The following is a 20,146-nucleotide window of genomic DNA, read 5'->3' on the forward strand; positions in this document are numbered from 1 at the left end:
CACTGTCATTAAAGAAAATACAAAATAGGGCTGGGGGTGTGGCTCAGAGGTCGAGTGCCCCTGAGTTCAATCCCCAGTATCCCTGCCCCCTCCAAAAAAAAGAAAAAGAAAACTTGGGATGGAATCACCATTTGACCCAGCTATCCTACTCTTCAGTTTATATCAAAAGACTTAAAATCAGCATACTGCAGTGATGCAGCCACATCAATGTTTATAGCAGCTCAACTAACATAAACTATGGAACCAACCTAGGTGTCCTTCAACAGATGAAAGGACAAAGAAAATGTAGTTTATATACACAATAGAATATTACTCATCCTTAAAGAAGAATGAAATTATGGCATTTGCAGGCAAATGAATGAAACTGGAGAATATCATGCTAAGCAAAATAAGCCAATCCCCCAAAAACAAAGGCCAAATACTTTCTCTGATATGTGGATGCTAACTCATAATTAGTTGGAAGAATAGAGTTACTTTGGATTAGGTAGAGGGGAGTGAAGGGAAGTGAGGAATATGGGGGTAGAAAGGATAGTAAAATGAATCATGAATAATGACATTATATATGAATCATGAATAATAATTATACATGAATCATGAAATAATGACATTATTACCCTATGTACATATAGGATTACATGCTCAGTGTGATTATACAGAAAAATGAGAAATTATACTCCATTTATGTATTATGTGTCAGAGTACATTCTACTGTCATGTATAACTAATTAGAACAAATTAAAAAAAAAACTGACAAAACCCACTTTAATGCAATGGGCAAAGACTAATAGTCTTTTAACTTGACAAAAGAAGCCACCCAAGTTACCTATATGAGTATGAGAAGTTACTCCACATCATTAGTTATAAGAGAAATTTGAGTTAAAAATCAGTGAGACTCCATACTGTACCCTCATCAGAATGGCCTAAATCTATGAGATTGAAAATACCTGGCAAGGACACAGCACAAATTGAATGTTCATTTTGGAACATTCCATATATTGCTAGTGGGAGTGTAAATTGATTACAACTACTTGGGAAAACTGTTGAACAGTATCTACTAATGCTGAACATATGACCTAGAAATCCTACTGTTAGTTATACACACAAAATAAAGAGATGTATATGTTCACCAAAAGGTATCTACAGAATGTGCACAGCAGCTTTTATTTACAATTCCCAACCTGGAAATCCAAATGTTCTATAATAGTTAAATGGACAAGTTACGGTATAATCCTACAGTGGAATATTACTGAACAATAAAAAGAACTGCTGCTACACACATGAATGTTTTGTTTGTTTGTTATTTTTTATTTTAAGACAGGGTCTCACTAAGTTATCCAGACTGGTCTCAAACTCATTATCCTCCTGCCTTAGCCTCCAGAGTCACTGGGATTACTGGTGTGTGCCACCATGCCCAGCCCAACATGAATGATGCTGAACAAAACAGAAGAGTATCACTAATATGAAATTCAAACACTGACAAATGTCATCTTTGACAATGAAGTCAGAACAGAGGTTTCCTTTGGGATGGGTTACTGACTGACATGAGGCATGCGGTAGCTTTCTAGGGTGCTAGGAGTGTTCTCTCTCTGGGTAGTAGTTTCTTATGTAAAATACATGTCTAAAAATGCATTAGCCCAAACTCTTAATATTTGTGCACTCAACTAAAGATACGATGTACTTCAATTTTAAAAGCAAAACAAACAAAAACCACCTTGAGTAGTTGACTTATCAGATTGGCAAAATCTAAATCTTAACAGACTCTATTAAGGAAACTGCCAAAAAGGGCACTCTTACACTTTGCTAATGGGAGTAAAAAAAAAAAAAAAAAAAGATAATCCCTATGGAGCCCAATTTTGCAGTATCTTGCAAAATTAAAAAAATAAATTTTCTCTTTTATATAATAATAATTTCACTTCCAGGAATTCATCTCACAACTACACTCTCCCACACATAGAATAATACATATGTAAGGTTATTTGCTACAGCACTGTTTATAATAACACAAGACTGGAAATGATCTTAAGTAATATCCATGAACAGGGCACTAGTGAAATAAATCATAGTATAGAAGAACTTGGAATATTGTGTAACTGTGAAAAAAATAACTAGGAAGCCTTCTATACTAACATGGAAAGGTCCCCTAGATGAACTGTTGAGGAAAAAAAAAATCAGACACTGAAAAGTGTGCACAGCATGTACTATTGATGCAAAAGGAATGATGAGCCATATTTTAGTGTTCATTTATATATGAAAAAAACATTATAAGGATATAGAAGAAACTAAAAATAGGCATTAGCTATATATGTGGTAGAGGTTTTGGGTAACTGGACAGATGGGAGAATAGCATGGGAGGGAGATTTTTTATTTTAGATTTAATTTTGATATATACATATATTGACCATTCAAAAATTAAATAAATACATTAATTTTTTTAAGTGGAAATATTCAATGAAAGGGGAAAGATGCGTCCTAAAAGAAGTGGCTTTCCAAAACAATGTTATGGATTTCATTATTTTATCTGGTTAATCAAGCAGAAGAGATTTAGCCTGGATATACAGAACTTGCCAATATGAAGGAGAACTAAATATTGAAATGAAGAGATGAAACACTGTTATCTGGTGGCCTTAAAACTAGCCAGACTGTTACCCGTCTGCAGGAAGCAGCATGGGGTAGCAGTCCACAGGGTCTGAAGAATCTGTGCAAAGAACTGACAGATTTCTCCTAACTGTGCCATGTGAGTGGGGCAAACTGCTCATCCTAAGCTTGACCTTCCCTTATCTAGAAAACAGGGTCAACAATAGTACCAACTCATTAATTTGCTACCAGGATTAAATGGGATAATATGAAGCATTTATATTCTGCCTATCACACTGTGTATAGGAGCATTAAAGTTTGAACCTGCCTCAAAACACTCTACAAAGCAAGGGGGTTTGAAGGTATTGCCTCTCAGAAGAATAACCAGTGCCAAAAAAAAAAAAAAAGTTATTTCTCTCTATTAAATTATTACATGACACTGTTTAATGGTTTTCAGGTCAAGGTCAGATGTTCTGCCATACATATAAAGGTACAAAGGTTCAACAGTTGGAAAATAATAAAATGAGGGCGGGAAGAATCTATGCCTGGACTATAACTTCTATTTTATAAAAGATCTGACTTTGCATGGAGGAAGAGGAAGAATCAAATTTTGCAGTCAATATCCACCCTTCAATTTTGTCTATCTGGCAAACCCTAGTGCTCCAGGAAAAGGCCACCAATGAAGTCCTTACAAGGGTTTGTGTGGAGTGGGGAAAGAGGCAACACAGTCAGCTCTTTTTCCTCTACAGGAAGGGGAGGCTGAACAACTGCATATCAGGAGCAAAGGCAAACAAATTACCCATTTGGACCAAAATAAGCTGCTTCTTGGGCAAGAAAACAGCTGGAGCCAATGCAGCTAGACATGGAAGTGATAGACCTAAAAACAGCTGGATGTGGAGAGACTGCCTTTAGGAGGCAGGATCTTCTGAGCAAGTGGTGGCCACAATCCCAAGGCTCACCTCTGCTGACTTCAGCATATATCCACAAATGAAAATCAATCAGGAAATTGTGTCAGATGTGGAGAGAAATCCTGGGTGGAAAGGAAGAAAAGAAAGAAACAAACCAATGAACCAGCCAGATGAGCAAGAACCTCCCTTGCATTTTTAATATAAAACAATAATAACAACTAACCATTTATTCAGCTTTTGTTTTTGTGTCAGGCATTGTTCTTATTACTTTACATATATGAAAGCCAATTAAGGTGATCAAGACAGAGAGGTTAAGCCATTCACCTTTTATGAGGATACACAGTTCACAAGTGAAAGGGGCAGAATTTGAATTCAGGCACTCTGAACCTGTGTTCTTCTTAACTACTACCTACTATTACTGCTTCAGACCATAGGATATGACAGAGTAGAAAGAGCAATCTTGGAAGTCAGGCAGATAGGTCTACCATTTACTTGCTCTTTATCTCTGGGTGAACTGTTTAACCCATTTAACCTCTGAGTTTCAGTTTTCTTCTCTGTAAAACAGGTACAACAAATCTACTTTGTGGAGTTGCACCCACTCTCTTGAGACAGGGAGTAGGTTCTAAATCATGATCTTTCACCTTTTTCTAACTCTCTTTCTAGGCTGATTCATCTATACTATATTTGTTAAATATTAACACTGTGTTATGATTTGGATATGAAATGTCCCCCAAAATCTCATATGTTGAAGGTTTGGTCCCCACTGCAGCAGTGCTCAGAGGTGAGGCTTTGGGAGGTGATTGATTGGATCATGAGGCCTCTGGTATCATCTATAGATTAATCCATTGATGGATTCATAGCTTAGTGGGTTTGGGGAGAGGGGCTTTGCTACAAAAGTGCTCTCTTCCCTTCTGCTTCTTAGCTACAATGAGGAGATCAGCTTTGCTCTACTGCATGCCCACTGCAATGATGTGTGTGTGTGTGTGTCACCAGGGATTAAAACTAGGGCCTCCCACATGCTAGGCAAGTGCTTTACCACTAAGCTACATTCCCAATGCACTGCCCCCTCCCCCCCTGCTTTAATTATTAATTTAAGACAGGGTCCCATTAGGTTACCCAGGCTAGCTTTGAACTTGTGGTGCTCCTGCCTCACACTCCCAAGTAGCTGTGATTACAGGCCTATGCCACTGTGTCCAGCCCTGCCATGATGTTCTGCCTCACCACAGGCCCAAAGCAATGGGACTAAGGAATCTTGGACTAAAATCTCTGCAACCAGTAGCCAAAATAAATCTTCCTTCCTTTAAAGTTGGTTGTCTCAGATATTTTGTCATAGTGACAAAGTTGACTAACCCAGGCTGTTTCTACCCTTTAGCAAAGTTTGGCTTCTTTGATATTCTGCTCTAGTCTGTTCTATAACTATTTTGTGCCCATCACAAGTGGAATACAGCACCCGGCACTGAAGGGCTAGAGCTCAGAGAGTGAAACTGAAGGCAGAGAATTCTGTCTAAGTGGGCAATAGCAACAGGATTGAGGGGAAGAGCTATCTGTGAGAAATAGCTTTAAGCTGGTAGAATCTTCTCCTCCTCTAGCGTCTCTCCTTCTTGCTGGTCTCCTGTGAGGCTAACAGGCAGCTTCTTGTCACTTCTAGGTTTCAAAGCTTGTACACTGCAGTGCACCCACTGGGGGCCACATTCCTCCAGTAGCAGGGAGCCTCTGACTCCCAGCTCATTGTCAGGTAGACTACAGAGAGCCCGGTGACAGGCCCACTTTTCCTCATTCTGGAAACATCAATTCAACAGACTGTAAGCCAGGCCCTGAGCATTTGGGACAAAACAAAAAATTAATCTGCTTTTGAGAGTACCAGTATGTCCTGTTCTACTGCCGCTGATGGCCTCACTTGGGTAACACTGGACATGCCTCTCTAGAATGTCTCATTTCTCTCTCCCAACAAAAAAATACTTCACTACAACAATTACACTGACAAATGATTCTCCCTTCTCCCACTCCACCCAGGGAAATGAGAAATGGAAAAAATGGTATAGATGGATGGATGGATGGATGGATGGATGGATGGATGGATAGATGGCGGATACAAAGGTAGCTAAGAGATATATGCTAGGCATTTCACATACTTTACCTCACCCAATCTTCACAACAATTCTGCAAGGAGAAATTATTATTCCCATTACATAGATGAGTGCAGAAGGGAAGCTCACATACACAGCTGGAGCAGGTTTGAACCAAGGCTGTCTACTGCACTCTTCGCTCTTTCTACAGCCCCAGGCTGCCTATGTCAGTTCACCCTGTGCTCTGCTAGCACTGGCTCCCTCTTTTGTCTGAACTACTGCTTCCCTGTATTTAGCTTGCCTTCAATCTTCTTGTTGTGCTAGTCCCAAAGGAAGCTACCCTCTCCCAGTCCAGTGCCAGCAGCAGCAGCAACAATAACATCCTTTGATTCTTTGATTAGCTTGTCTTAATTATACCCAGGCTGGAGCAGTTCCAGTAGAAAGTGTCTGGTACTGCTGCAAAGCATGCAGGTTTGTTGTTACATTTTCTAGCTCTTTCTGACTCCAGCCCCTCTGACTCTCCATTGCTGTAGGCAACCTCCCTCCTTTGCCTCCTTGCTCCTGCCTCTTTGCACATCATATGTAGGCTTGAGAAATAATGCCTCAAACTACCACTACCCCAGGCAGCTACACCAATCTATTCAATTTGAGAGTTCTTGAGTCTCTGCTGAAAGCCAGGCACTGTTCTAAGTGGGGTGACCAAATAAGAAATAAAAGAAAATCACAGGGGCCTTGCCTTTCTGAAATTCCAAGTCAGAGGCTAGGAAAGAGAAATAGGAACAGAAATCCCTGACACAAGGCAGGCAATACTGATGTTATAACAAGTCCCGAATGATCAGAGCTAGAGAAAAACTTGGTTTTCTGTTTCATGCCCTCCAGTTTACAGATAGGGAACTAAAGCCTAAAGAAGGGCAATTCCTTGAACTAATAATATCAGGTAAAAACACCTAACATTTCTAAAGCCCTTACTAGGAGCTAAGTACCATTCTGTAAGCCTTGCATATATTAGCTCATTTAACCCTCAGAATAATACTATGAGTTAGGCATTACTGCTATCCTCATTTTAAAGATGAGGAATAATTAAATAATGTGCAAGTTCAAACTGGTAATAAGTAAAAGCTTGCACTGAACTTGGGCACTCTACGTTGTAGTCTACATTATAGTCTCTCTAATGTACTGTGAGATAAAGACTGAATATACCTGTGAACAAAATGAAAAGGCTTCTTGAATGAATTGCTCACAGGTCTAAAAAGGAAAACACTGAACATGGGTCACCCAGAGCCAGCTAAAAGGAAGTCTCAATTGACCAGAGGCTTGTGAGGTCCCAAGTATTACCAAATACAAGGCAGTGAGGACAGTAAGCAAAGGCCCTTGTTTCCAAGAAAGAATCAAACTAAGAACTTGGTAGAAGGAATTTATTCAAAGAGCCAGAAGCCACACAATCCACTCTCCCTTTTTATGTCTGGCCACCCACAAATAATGCCCTGTGGCTGTAAGTTCTTTAAGGTCCTCAAATGCTACTTCCTGGGGCAAATAGGGCAGCTGGGGCACCTTAAAAAGATGACCAATGATGTGGATTGAACTTTTCAGAAAAGGAGCTCCTTTTGTCAACTCTTGGTCAACCACAGACTTTTATTCCCCAAGTCTTCCCCAATACATACACACACATATGCACCCTAGTTTTTGGTTAACCAAGAATCTTCTCCAATTCTGTTACATGAATTTCAGAACAAACACAGTTATCAGTATAAAAATTACTTACCAATTACTGCCAAATTATGCTCTGAGCCACAAGAAACCTGTTAAAAAGAATTATGTTATCTTAGAAAAAGAAAATACATAGATATTTCAGCCAGATTATTTTATGATCACAGTTATTTTCTAATGACACTAACATCCATTTTTGGCAAATTTTAGGAAGAAGTAGAAAGGCACCATATACAAAGGTTAAAACTATAATTACAACTTATTCACAGCTACATAAAAAGAGAGTGTGAAAAAAACACTGAACAGCAATGCACCAAGATGTTAAAGAGTTGTCTTTAGCCAGTCAGACCATCAGTGAATTTTTTTCTTCCTACTTTTTTGTATTTTTTAAACTTTCTATAATGAGCATATGTTTCTTTAAAAATGGAAAGATAAGGCAATAAAGATAACAGCTTTTGAAAACCAAACTAAAAAGACTATCTCTCTCATCTGGACTGATAAAATGAGCAAAGAATTCTGTAGAAACAGACTGGTCTGAGGAGAAATGCTTGACTTTTCTGTACCTGCCCACTCTCCCTTTTACCTTACAGTCACACAAACTATCTGCAATTCTTTGAACATGACACATTCTCTTACACCTCTAGGACTTTGCACATGCTTGTTCTTCTACCCAGAATGCCCTCTCCACCTACTGACTACCTAAAACACTTCTACTCATTCTTTAAAACCCCAAAGCATTTACAGACACTTCCTTTGCTGTGGCTTCTAGGCAAACTCAGCATCCCGTCATTTTGCTCTTATACATAGCATAATATTGCAGCAACCATCCTATTGCCCTTAGCATCTTTTTTGCTGTCTGCTCACTAGACTATGTGCATCTTGAGAACAGGGTTGAGTCTCATTCATCTCTGTATTACACAAATGAACTGTACAAAGCCCAGGATTCAGTTAACATCTGCTAAATAGAGAATGAATACAAGTACAAAGTACTTAAGAGAACAAATATATAATACATAAAATACAAATGGTTCAGGATTCTGAATCTAGTGTTTATAACCAGGGAGAGGCACTTCTTGTCTTTCAGTGTCCATTTGTTCCAACTGTTACCAGGAGGAAATAACTGGGGATATAAAAGGTACTAATTAAGAGAAACTCTAGACTCTGGAGAAGCATCCTCTGAGTTTTACCAGGATGCTCACTTTAGCAAGAAGAAGGTTTTGGGTACTCTGGAATGTTAATGTGGGGAGGGCCTGGTAGATCATCTATATTACCAGGAGGACAACAGAGGCTTATAAAAAGGAAAGAACTTGCCTGAGGTCCCAGAGTAAGACTGTGTCAAAAACCAAGACTAGAACCACCATTCCTTTCTCTACTTCAACCTTTCTCTGTATCAACCTTTTTGTTCCACATACAAGTGAGATCATGTGGTATATGTTTTTCTGTGCTTGGCTTCTTTCACTTGACATATTGTCCTTCAGGTTCATTCATATTGTTTCAATTTACTATAGTTAATAGCAATGTATAATATTCTTTTTTTTTTTTTTTTTTAGAGAGTACTGCCCTTGGGGAACAGTACTATTTTTTTTAAAGAGAGAATGAGAGAGGGGGAGAGAGAAAGAGAGAGAGAGAATTTTAATATTTATTTTTTAGTTATTGGCGGACACAACATCTTTGTTTGTTTGTGGTGCTGAGAATCGAACCCGGGCCGCACGCATGCCAGGCGAGCGCGCTACTGCTTGAGCCACATCCCCAGCCCCGTATAATATTCTTGAAAAATGCTGAGTTAATTTTAATATTTTCTCACCACAAAAATATGAGGTGATGCATATGTCAATCAGCTTGATTTAGCCATTCCACAATGTATATATATTTCAAAACATCATGTTGTACATAATAAATATATACAATTTTATCTGTCAATTAAGAAAATTAAATTAAATTTAAAACAAACAAAAAAACCATTAGACTAGAATCAGTCTGACTCTCTTTACTTTCACAAGAGTTCCTTTTTTGATGCTTCTCACTATTTGTTCCCCAGTAAAAACCATTTGGAAGTAAATTCAAAGATTCTCAGCAAAAACCCTGGCAGCTAAGGTAACTGGCTCAGAAGGCATTTGAACACTGGAGGCAATCTGCATATTAATAGTGAGAAAGGGCAACAAAGTTTCCTTGGCTTCTTCCTGTATATAAACTGTGCCTCTCCGATCCCAGGTTCCACAGGGAAAAAGCTACATACATTTTTATGGTCTCTCTGAGAGCTCTGGCAAAAACGCCCTATATATTTTACCCTTAGTAAATAGTTCTAGATTGTTTCATCTCTGAGCTCCTTTGAGGCTGGCTCGGAGGGATCCTATTGTGTCTCACCCAGAGCCATATACATAGCACGAGTGTATTATAACTTTTCTGACTGTTTTGTGACTGTTTCCCTAGGTCTGTTATGGGGAAGCATTACAGACTAATGAATAGGGAAAAACTTAGATGTCTAATAATAATGAAGTGTTTTTGTAAACTATGACAGAGTCATCAGCAGGATTATTAGGCAGCCTGGGAAAATGATGCTTAGAATAATAGCGAAGTACTCATGATCATACCATGTAAACTGAAAAATCACAAAAAAAGTGTGTGTATATAAAATATGGTCTCAATTCCATAATAAAACATTAATAAAAATGATGGCTGAAAGGAGATACACCAAAATGTTAACAATGCTTTCTTCTGGTTTGAGGATAAGATTGGCATTATGAGTATGGTTGTTTTCTATTTACTTTTCTATACTCTCTGAATTTTACACACTATTTTTTTTTTTTTTTTTTTTTTGGTTGGGGAGGCAGTACTCGATACTGAACCCAGGGGCACTCTACCACTGAGCTATATCCCCAAGCCTTTTTTTATTTTTTATTTCAAGATGGGTCCTCCTTAAGTTGCTGAGGCTAACCTTGAACTTGTAATCCTCCTGCTTCACTTTCCTAATGGCTAGGATCTCAGGCAGATACCACTGTCCCTCAATTCTACACACTATTCTTAAAATCTAGAAAAATCTATTAAAAATTAAGAAAACATCAATGTAATACAGTTGCCACCATAGAAAAAAGCAAACAAAACCTTGCCTAGCTATAAAATCTGGTATATTTAGAAATAATGGGGAAAGAAGATTTGAAGGAAATATAATTAAATTATCAGGGTAATTGTATCACAGTGATTGGACTATAAGATATTTTTTCTTCTATTTTCCAAATGCCCCTTAATTGTGGTGGCAGTAGTGGTGGTGGTTGTAGTATTAAGAGCAAGAATTAAAAGTATCATATATTGAGGATTCATATGTGCCAGATATTACACAAAGGCATTTTATAAAAATTATCACATTTTAATCATCATAATAATCTTTTCAGGTAGGTTTGACTTTACTCACTTTAGAGATAAGGAGACTGAGATTCAATATTAAACAGCTAGTTAAGGTGGCAGCAGTAGAATCAAAGCCAGGTTTGCCTGAGCTCTAACTTAGTGTTCTTTACCACTGTATCACATTATTGTTGCTTTTTTTGAAAAGATTATTTTACTTAAAAAATGTAGAGAAAAGAATCTACCTCTGTCTCCATGGTTCACCCTGGGGTTGTCGGCTACCAAACTGACCAGCCTCGAGGACCAGGGGCTTCCACAAACAAGCCACTGACAAATGCCAGCATCTGGTAGTAGATGCTCCTCTGAATTAATGAGTGAGATGTGATAAATAGATCTTGTCAAGCCAATGTAGAGCTTGCAGCTCAAAGTTTCTGACTGCTTCTTGCTCTCTCTCCATTGGCTTCAAGGTCAGGAGACTGAACAACACAGGCTACACAATCTCAGTGCTACATGTATTCCTTCAACAAGATTGTATCAATGACCATTTGCTTCATATTGCTCCTGTCAGCATCTACCCACCATCTGGCTGCAGGCAGCTTTCTACAGGACTTTGTTAACAATAATGATGTGCCCAGGAGAATGAGATTCAGAGCCAAGAAGCCAGGTGAAGCCTAGGTCCTCAGCTTTCTGCCTCTGAGACCTTTGGCAGAGCATTTAACCTCTAGGGTCTCAGGAATAAAAATATTCTCAGGAATAAAAATCAGACAATAGCATCTGTCATATATAATTGCTAAAGGACAATCCATTCCCTTACAGCCAGGCATCCCACCATCCCTACATATGAGTCTGACCACGTCATGCTTCTATATAAAACCCTTCATAGTCTCTCAGCACTGGTTGGGCAAAATCTAAAATACAAAGTACAGCTTACAAGGTCATTGTTAGTAGATCTCTATTTACCTCCCTGAACTCATTTCCTTCCTCTGCTATTCATGAATCCTCAACTCCAAAAAAACTATTCCCTCTGTTCCATTCATATCACATTGTATTATTCTAAGAATATCATACAATTTCAGGCTTTCATGCATTCTATTCTCCTTGGCTGTAAATCCCATTCTCCCACTAATTAGCTCATGGATCTGTCTAGGCAAGTCCTTTATGGATGCTCAAACATCCACCTGCTGGTTAAGTTTTCCCTGCCTCTCAAGGTACAGCCAGCTGCTCACCCTGGCTATTCCCACAGCACTAAATGCTATCGCCCTTATTACACATGATGTCTATTCACAGACTACATGGGTTAGCCACCTGTGCCTCTCAGTCATCCACCAGACTGCCTGCCCAGTAATGTTTCTGGCACACAGCCCAAGTGCAACTCATGGGGTTTGAGGGATGAGGGACAATACAAAAAGAAGAGACTCAGGGAAGGCATAGGATCCTAAAGCAAGTGTGAGTAGCAGGGTGGTCCCTTCAGTTTAACTGGAGACAGGCCCTGAGATACACAGTGGGGCCAGAAAGGGAGCACCACTATAGATGGAGAGATGCCGGAAGCAACAAAAGCACAAATAGGGTTGTTCCAGGATCCAGCACAGCAAAAGACATTAGACCACAAAAAGGGCAGTCCCAGGAAACAGAGCACCAATATACTATAAGCAGGTCCCAGCTTGCTGGCTGGGGCCTTTGGAACAAGGGGGATATGTGCTTCCTCCTCCCTCCATGGAGTGGGGTTGGGAACAAACATGTTTGTGGAAAGCTGTCCTGTCTTAGTGCTGCCCAAATGCTAGAACAACTTGCTCTGTCCAGGGCCCGTCTGTCCAAGGAGTCAGAGGTACAGAGAATTTTCAAACCCTCAAAAGCCAGTTTAAAAGCTCTCTCTCAGTTTAAAAGGGTAGGCTTCATCAGTTTTTGAAAGGGTAGTCTCAACTCCCCTGGGCTGGATCTTACGAAATACAGCTGGACTAAGAGAAATATTGACTGACAGTAAATATATGTTTATCCCAGTAAATATTATATTTACTAGATATTTACACCTAGTAAATATATCCCAGATGCACTGTTTAAGTGAATAATTGAGTGAATAAGCAAAAAATAGATGAATGTGAAGTAACTGCCAACTGCTGCTTGTAAGTACTTTAGCAGTATAGTTCAACCATTTCTAAAATCAGCTGACGGGCCCTTGTTGAGTGCTTATGGCCAGGCACCTGGCTAACAGCTTTGCCTATTTCATCTTATTCAATCTTATTCAAAACCTAAGAAGAGATAGAGCTTTTGGTCTTAGCCATTTAATAAATAACAGGGGCTCAGAGAGGCAACTTGCCCCACATCTTACAGATACTGGAGGTACAAGATTCTGTGATCCTGCAGATTCCAGCTTTCTGCCCTCCCAAGGGTTTTAACCCTTTCTTTTCACATATAGGATGGAAATAAACTACTCAATCCATCCAGTTCTTTACGTGTGGGAATCCAGTGCCAATTAATTATAAGGGCTTTTAAATTGAGAGAGACCTAGACTTACTGGGCCCAAACATCCTGCCTGGGGCCAGGAGTGCCCTCCTCTGGGCTGATCAAGAAGCTGTCCCAGAGTTCATTCCTTGGAGAATGGCTGTAAAATTGCAATAAATAGTTATAGCTATTGTCTCATTGGGAAACTACCATATTGTCTACCTCTGACAGGGTAAAATCAGGGCGTGGAAAACAAAGTAGGTCTAAAAATGAACACAGGGAGGCAACCATGACTGAGAGAGAAGAAACACTTGGTAGAGGCCAAGAAGAGAGAGCAGAGAGCAGGGTCAGGAGCTGTGCTCATTCCTCCCAACAATCACCCTGTGGTCATCAGCAGTTCAGGGCCATCCAGAGCATGCAACAGCTGGTGAGCTGGCTGACTGGTTCCTACCCTTCATGAATGGGCCAGGACACCTTTGGGACAAGGGGGATATGTGCTTCCTCCTCCCTCCATGGAGTAGGGTTGGGAACAAACGTGTTTGTGGAAAGCTGTCCTGTCTTAGTGCTGCCCAAATGCTACTTCACCTAGCATGATATTCTCCAACTCCATCCATTTACCTGCAAATGCCATGATTTTATTCTCTTTTAATGCTGAGTAATATTCCATTGTGTATATATACTAAAGTTTCTTTATCCATTCATCTGTTGAAGGGCATCTAGGTTGCTTCCAGTTTAGCTATTGTGAAATGAGCTGCCATGAACATTAATGTGGCTGTGTTACTGTAGTACGCTGATTTTAAGTCCTTTGGGTATAGACTGAGGAGTGGGATAGCTGGGTCAAATGGTGGTTCCATTCCAAGTTTTCTAAGGAATCTCCATACTGCTTTCCAGATTCATTGCACCAATCTGTAGTGCCACCAGCCATGTGTGAGTGTGCCTTTTCCCCCACATCCTCGCCAACATTACTTGTTGTCTGTATTCTTGATAACTGCCATTCTGACTGGCATGAGATGAAATCTTAGAGTAGTTTTAATTTGCATTTCTCTAATTACTAGAGATGTTGAACATTTTTTCATATATTTCTTGATCAAATGTATATCTTCTTCTGAGAAGTATCTGTTCAGCTCCTTAGCCCATTTATTGATTGGGTTGTTTGGGGGTTTTTGATGTGAAGTTTTATGAGTTCTTTCTATATACTGAAGATTAGTGCTCTATCTGACAGATGTGTGGCACAAAAATTTGCTCCCCAAATGTAGGCTTTCTGTTCATCTCAATGATTTTTTTTTTTTTTTTTTTGCTGAGAAGAAGCTTTTTAGTTTGAGACTATCCCATTTATTAATTCTTTAATTATATATGGCAGTAGAGTCCAGTTTTATAAAATTAAACATGCATGAAACAAATCTTTTTTCTAATTAGGGCCCAGTTCTTGTAGATGTACATGATGGTAATTCACTGTGGTGTTTTCATATAAATACACAGGGAAATTATTTTGGATTCATTCTACTGTCTTTCCTTTTCCTATCTCCCCACCCTTCCTTTCATTCTCCTTGTCTAATCTACTGAATGTCTATTCTTTCCCTCACCCTATTCATTGTGGGTTAGCTTCCCCATATCAGTGAAAACATTCAACCTTTGGTTTTTGGGGATTGGCTTTTCACTTAGCATGATACTCTCCAGATCCATCCATTTACTGGCAAAGGTCATAAAGTCATTCTTCTTTATGGCTGACTAATATTCCATTGTGTAAATATACCACAATTTCTTTTTCCATTCATCTGCTGGTGGGCATCTAGATTGGCTCCATAGCTTAGTTATTGTGTTTTGTGAAGCTATAAATATTGATGTGACTACATCAATGTGGTATGCTAATTTTAAATCTTTTGGATATATACCAAGGAGTGGGATAACTGGGTCAAATGGTGTTTCCATTCCTAGATTTTTAAAAATATTTTTATATGTATGGACCTTTATTTTATTCATTTATTTATATGTGGTGCTGAGGATCGAACGCAGTGCCTCACACATGCTAAGCAAATGCTCTACCACTGAGCCACAGCCTCAGCCCCCATTCCTAGTTTTTTGAGGACTGTCCATACTGCTTTCCAAAGTGATTGCACTAATGTGCAGGCCCAACAACAATGTATGGGAGTACCCTTTTCCCCACATTCTCGCCAACATTTATTGTTACTTATATTTTGGATAATTGCCATTTTGATTGGAGTGAGATGAAATCTCAATGTAGTTTTAATATGCATTTTTCTACTTGCTACAGAAATATTCATATATTTGCTGACTGTTCATATTTCTTCTTTTGAGAAGTATCTGTTTGGTTCCTTTGCCCATTTATTGATTGGATTATTTGTTTTGCTTTTTGGTGTTAAGCTTTTTGAGTTCTTGGTATATCCTTAAAATTAACGCTCTATCTGAGGTGCAGGTGGCAAAGATTTTCTCCCATTCTGTAGGTTATCTCTTCATGTTCTTGATTATCTCCTTTGCTGTGAAGAAGCTTTTCAGTTTGATGCCATCCCATTTATTGATTTTTTTCTTTTTTTTTTTTAATTCTCGGCGGACACAACATCTTTGTTGGTATGTGCATTTATTGATTTTTAAATTCTATTTCTTGCACCTTAGGAGTCTTATTGAGGAAGTCAGTTCCTAAGCTGACATGTTGGAGTGTTGGGTCTTCATTTTCTTCTAGTAGGTTCAGAGTTTCTTGTCTAATACCTAGGTCTCTGATCCACTTTGAGTTGAGTTTCGTGCAGGGTGAGAAATAGGGGTTAAATTTCATTCTGCTACATATACATTTCCAGATTTCTCAGCACCATTTGTTGAAGAGGCTATCTTTTCTCCAATGCATGTTTTTGGCACCTTTATCTAGTATGAGATAACTGTATTTATGTGGATTTGTCTCCTTGTCTTACATGAATCAATTCTGAGAGTATTTTGCATATACTATAGAATTGTGTGAATGAAAAAATACATTAATGTTGTTGAGAGTCAGAATTTTCACTGTAGATGAAGGAAACATACGGAATGAGGGAAGGCAAAGAGAAATACTATTGGAATTAAAGTATCAATGTGAAATTAAAGTTTCATACACATGTACACACAGGTTGGGTTAAAACAATATGAAATTGCTTAGAAGCAATGATAACCCAATAGGAGTAAGTTCATTTGGTATATAGATCTTATCTTTTAGATACTATTTAACAAGAGAAATCAGAGCTCCTTGGAGAAATGGCTGATTCCAGATTTGGGACAAGAAAACAACAATCAGAGCCTGAGATACCTATTTGAACCAGGAAGTAAGGAAGTGATCAAAGAATGACAGGGACATGTTAAAAGGACATAGGAGCCACCTTGAAAGGGATCCTAACAGCTAAATCAAGGGCGAAACTGAGAATTAAAATATATATTGACAATAGTAGATTGCAACCCATTGAATAAAATTTAAGTAAATGGATACATACTGAATAATAAATAGGGGACCTGGAAAAGCTTATCCTTATAGCAGGATGTCATAAATAAAAAATGTAAAAGGAATAATTGGTTTAGAAAATAATTTTACAATCATTACAGTAATAGTTAATTCAAGCAAGAATCATTAACACATGTTAAAACCACTGAGCAAAAGTCTGAAGAGGAATAGGATATTTACATAGTCTCAAAGTATCTTTTCACAGACGTTTCTTAAATATAATGGAATAAATGGTAACATTACAGAAGCAAAAGGAGATAAACACCACCTTACACAAGAGATCAAAATTCACATCTCTAATAATGGGATAAACTGACATCAGGTGCTTCCTCACATGATATATTAAAGACAGATACAACATCACTTATTTATTATTACTGCCCAGAAGGGCATAAGTGAAATCTAATTAGGAGAAAAAGATCAGATAAAACCAATTGAGGGGCATAATAAAAACACAATTACAAAGCAATTGTCCTGTACTCTTAAAAAACATGAATGTCATAAAAGACAAAGAGAAACTACTCCAGATTAAAGGCAGCAGAGACATGACAACTAAATGCAACACCTGATCCTGGATTGGATCCTAGATCAAAGTGAAAATATGCCATAAAAGATATCATTGAGGGGCTGGAGATGTGGCTCAAGCGGTAGCGCGCTCGCCTGGCACGCGTGCAGCCCGGGTTCGATCCTCAGCACCACATACCAACAAAGATGTTGTGTCCGCCGAAAACTAAAAATAAATAAATATTAAAAAAAAAAAAAAAAAAAGATATCATTGATACAACTGGGGAAATATGCGGAACCACCTTGGGCAGTAGGTGGGGGAGGGGCTATGAATGCATACAAATATCGGCTATATTAATACATATTGTGTCTGAGTGAAGGGATTTGGGGAGTTCTTTGTATTATTCTTGCAACTCTTTCATAAAATTGAAATTATTTCAAAATAAAAGTTTAAAAAAAAAGTTGGATGCAGTAATGCACAGCTATAATCCCTGTTACTCAGGAGGGTGAGGTAGGAGGATCACAAGTTCCAGACCAGCCTGGGCAACACAAGACCACCATCTCAAAAGCAAAAGAAAGCAAAAGGTTAAAAAAATTAACAAGTCAAATTCACCTATGTTCAAAATTTAGAATAGTGGTTATCTTTGGGTGGGCATATCTGGGAGGCTTGCTGGAACAACTAATTTACCTCTGAGCTATATCCCCAGGTGTATACGAATATAAACATTGAGCTGGACACTTAAGATTTGCCTATTTTATTGTATATGGGTTAAATTTCAGCCCAAACCAAAAAAAAAAAAAAAAAAAAAAAAAGCAGCCTTCCTTCATTCTGTCCATCTTTCCTGAATAATTCAGTACAAAAGGGAAAGTTAGAAAAGTGACCAAGCACTACAGCCCATGTAAGAAAATCAGCTAAATACAGGCAGCAGAGGTCAGTGGGAACTCAGGGCTTCACTGCACAGCTGTGGCCTGGTGGGGAGTCAGCACCTGCAAGGAAGGTAGCCAGCAGGACTGTGGTGCAATAGATTTGTTTTATCTAGGGAACCTAGGAAAATAAGTAAGTGTATTCAGCCGGGCATGGTGGTGCCTGCCTGTAATCCCAGCAGCTCAGGAGGCTGAGGTAGGAGTATCATGAGTTCAAAGCCAGCATTGGCAAAGGTGAGGCACTAAGCAACTCAGTGAGACCCTGTCTCTAAATAAAATACAAAATAGGACTGGAGATGTGGCTCAGTGGTCAAGTGCCCCTGAGTTCAATCCCTGGTACCCCTGCAAAAAGAAAGAAAAAGTAAGTGTACTGAATGAGCAGGGTTTTCATTATCCATGAAGTAATTACAATGGAAAGAGGAAGACATGAAATAAACTTTGTAGAGTTGGTTGTAATTAAAGACACTGCAGTAGCTCATAATTTTCAAGGAGTATGTGTTTGTCTGTTTGTGTGTGTGTGTGTGTGTGTGTGTACATACAGATTGTGTGAATGTATGGAATTACACATACGCAAATATATATGCTTTCTAGCTTTGTCAACTGAGATGGCCTGGGAGCAGCAATCTCCAATGCAATGAACATACTCAGAACTGAGATTTTTATTTCTAAACAAGCCATTCCTCACTCAAAAGTCCTAGGACTTCTCAAACAGACAGCTGATTCTAAGACTGAGGCAGGGAGAATACAAGATGAACATGAAGCATCTCATGTCAGAGAAAAAAAATTCTCAGAAAATGATAGGAGGGGCATCACAGAACCCAGATGCCAACCTGAAGGGGTTCCTGCTGGCTACATATGGGACAATTTGAGTATCAAAATAAGTAATGTACTAATGGATGTCCTGATAGATTCCAGAGTTGGAGCTTTCTCCCTCTGTGTGAGAGGCATCTAGAATATACCAAGGGATATGGCCTTCAATCTGGACTATCTAAACTTATCAACAAGTTAGGTAAAGACAGAAGGTTTGATGATCAAATGCACAGAACTTATAAATGCTCAGAGAGGCAGTCAGTACACTGAATGTGATGTTCCGGACTCAAATAGATTAACAAATGTAAATAAACAGATTATAATGTAATATATAAACTCCTACATTCAGGTTCAAAAAATGAATTGTAGAGATGCAGAATTGGTAAGAAATGATTTAAAATCATGATTTAAAATTATTTAAAATTATTTCTTGTGAAAAGAGACCTAAACCTACAATTTAAATCAGCAATGTGATAATAGCCTTTCCAAAAAATAGGGACTCTAGGCTGCATTCCTAGAAGTATATTGCCCGCAGAAATGAACCGGTCCCAGAATTAGAAAGAAAGCCAGGAGCACTTTTGATAAAATTGAAGCATGCCCAGAATCTAGGAACCTAGGAAAATAAGTAAGTGTATTCAGCCGGGCATGGTGGTGCCTGCCTGTAATCTCAGCAGCTCAGGAGGCTGAGGTAGGAGTATCATGAGTTGGGGAAACATAAAAACACCATTATAGATTGATTGGATTAATATCCCCAAGTTTTACTACTCCCCATATCTACATCCTTTGCTGTGATCTGCCCTCGAACTCTGCAGGGCATTCACTAACTCATCCTTTAATTCTGCACCCAGACATGGGACTTGTTTTTGTAATGGGATGTTAGCAAATGTGACATAAGTAGAGATATGAAAGAGCACTTGTGTATTTCTGGTTCATTTTTGCCCTCTGCCCTTTGCCATAAGAACTTATCCAGGCTAGCTCATTAAATGATGACATGTGTGGAACTGAACTGAGCCACCCTAGCTGTGCTAGCCAAAGATCAACTAACACCAAGTAATGTAAGCAAGTCCTGTTAAGAATCACTCAACTGAGCCAAAAGCACTCAAACAATACATGTTGAGCACCTGTCATTCAAAATGCGAAAATCTCCCAGGCATGTTGGGACACACCTATAATCCCAGCAACTCAGAAGACTGAGGCAGGAGGATCCCAATTTGAGACCAACTTCAGCAAATTAGTGAGACCTTCAGCAACTTAGCAAGACCCTATCTCAAAATAAAAAATAAAATGGACTGGGATACAGCTCAGAGGTAAAGCACCACTGGGCTCAATACCCAGTACCCAATAATCTTTTAAAATCCAAAATTGGAAATGCTCTGATATGAAAAAAAAATGGGGCA

The 20,146-nt window shown here is 38.8% G+C and overlaps 1 protein-coding gene across 6 annotated transcripts in view; it reads right to left on the reverse strand.

Moving 5' to 3' along the window:
• Positions 1 to 20,146, reverse strand: part of SERGEF (secretion regulating guanine nucleotide exchange factor) — a 251,564-nt gene that overhangs the window by 89,515 nt on the left and 141,903 nt on the right. For all 6 annotated transcript variants that reach the window (XM_081282263.1, XM_081282262.1, XM_081282264.1 and 3 more), the window contains one exon: positions 7,311 to 7,347. In XM_081282263.1, coding sequence (XP_081138389.1) covers positions 7,311 to 7,347 — 37 coding nt within the window. The remainder of the gene's footprint in view (positions 1 to 7,310; positions 7,348 to 20,146) is intronic.

Source organism: Spermophilus citellus (genome assembly GCF_964194105.1).
Source record: "Spermophilus citellus genome assembly, chromosome: 2".
In the NCBI taxonomy this organism is placed as follows: Eukaryota; Metazoa; Chordata; class Mammalia; order Rodentia; family Sciuridae; genus Spermophilus; species Spermophilus citellus.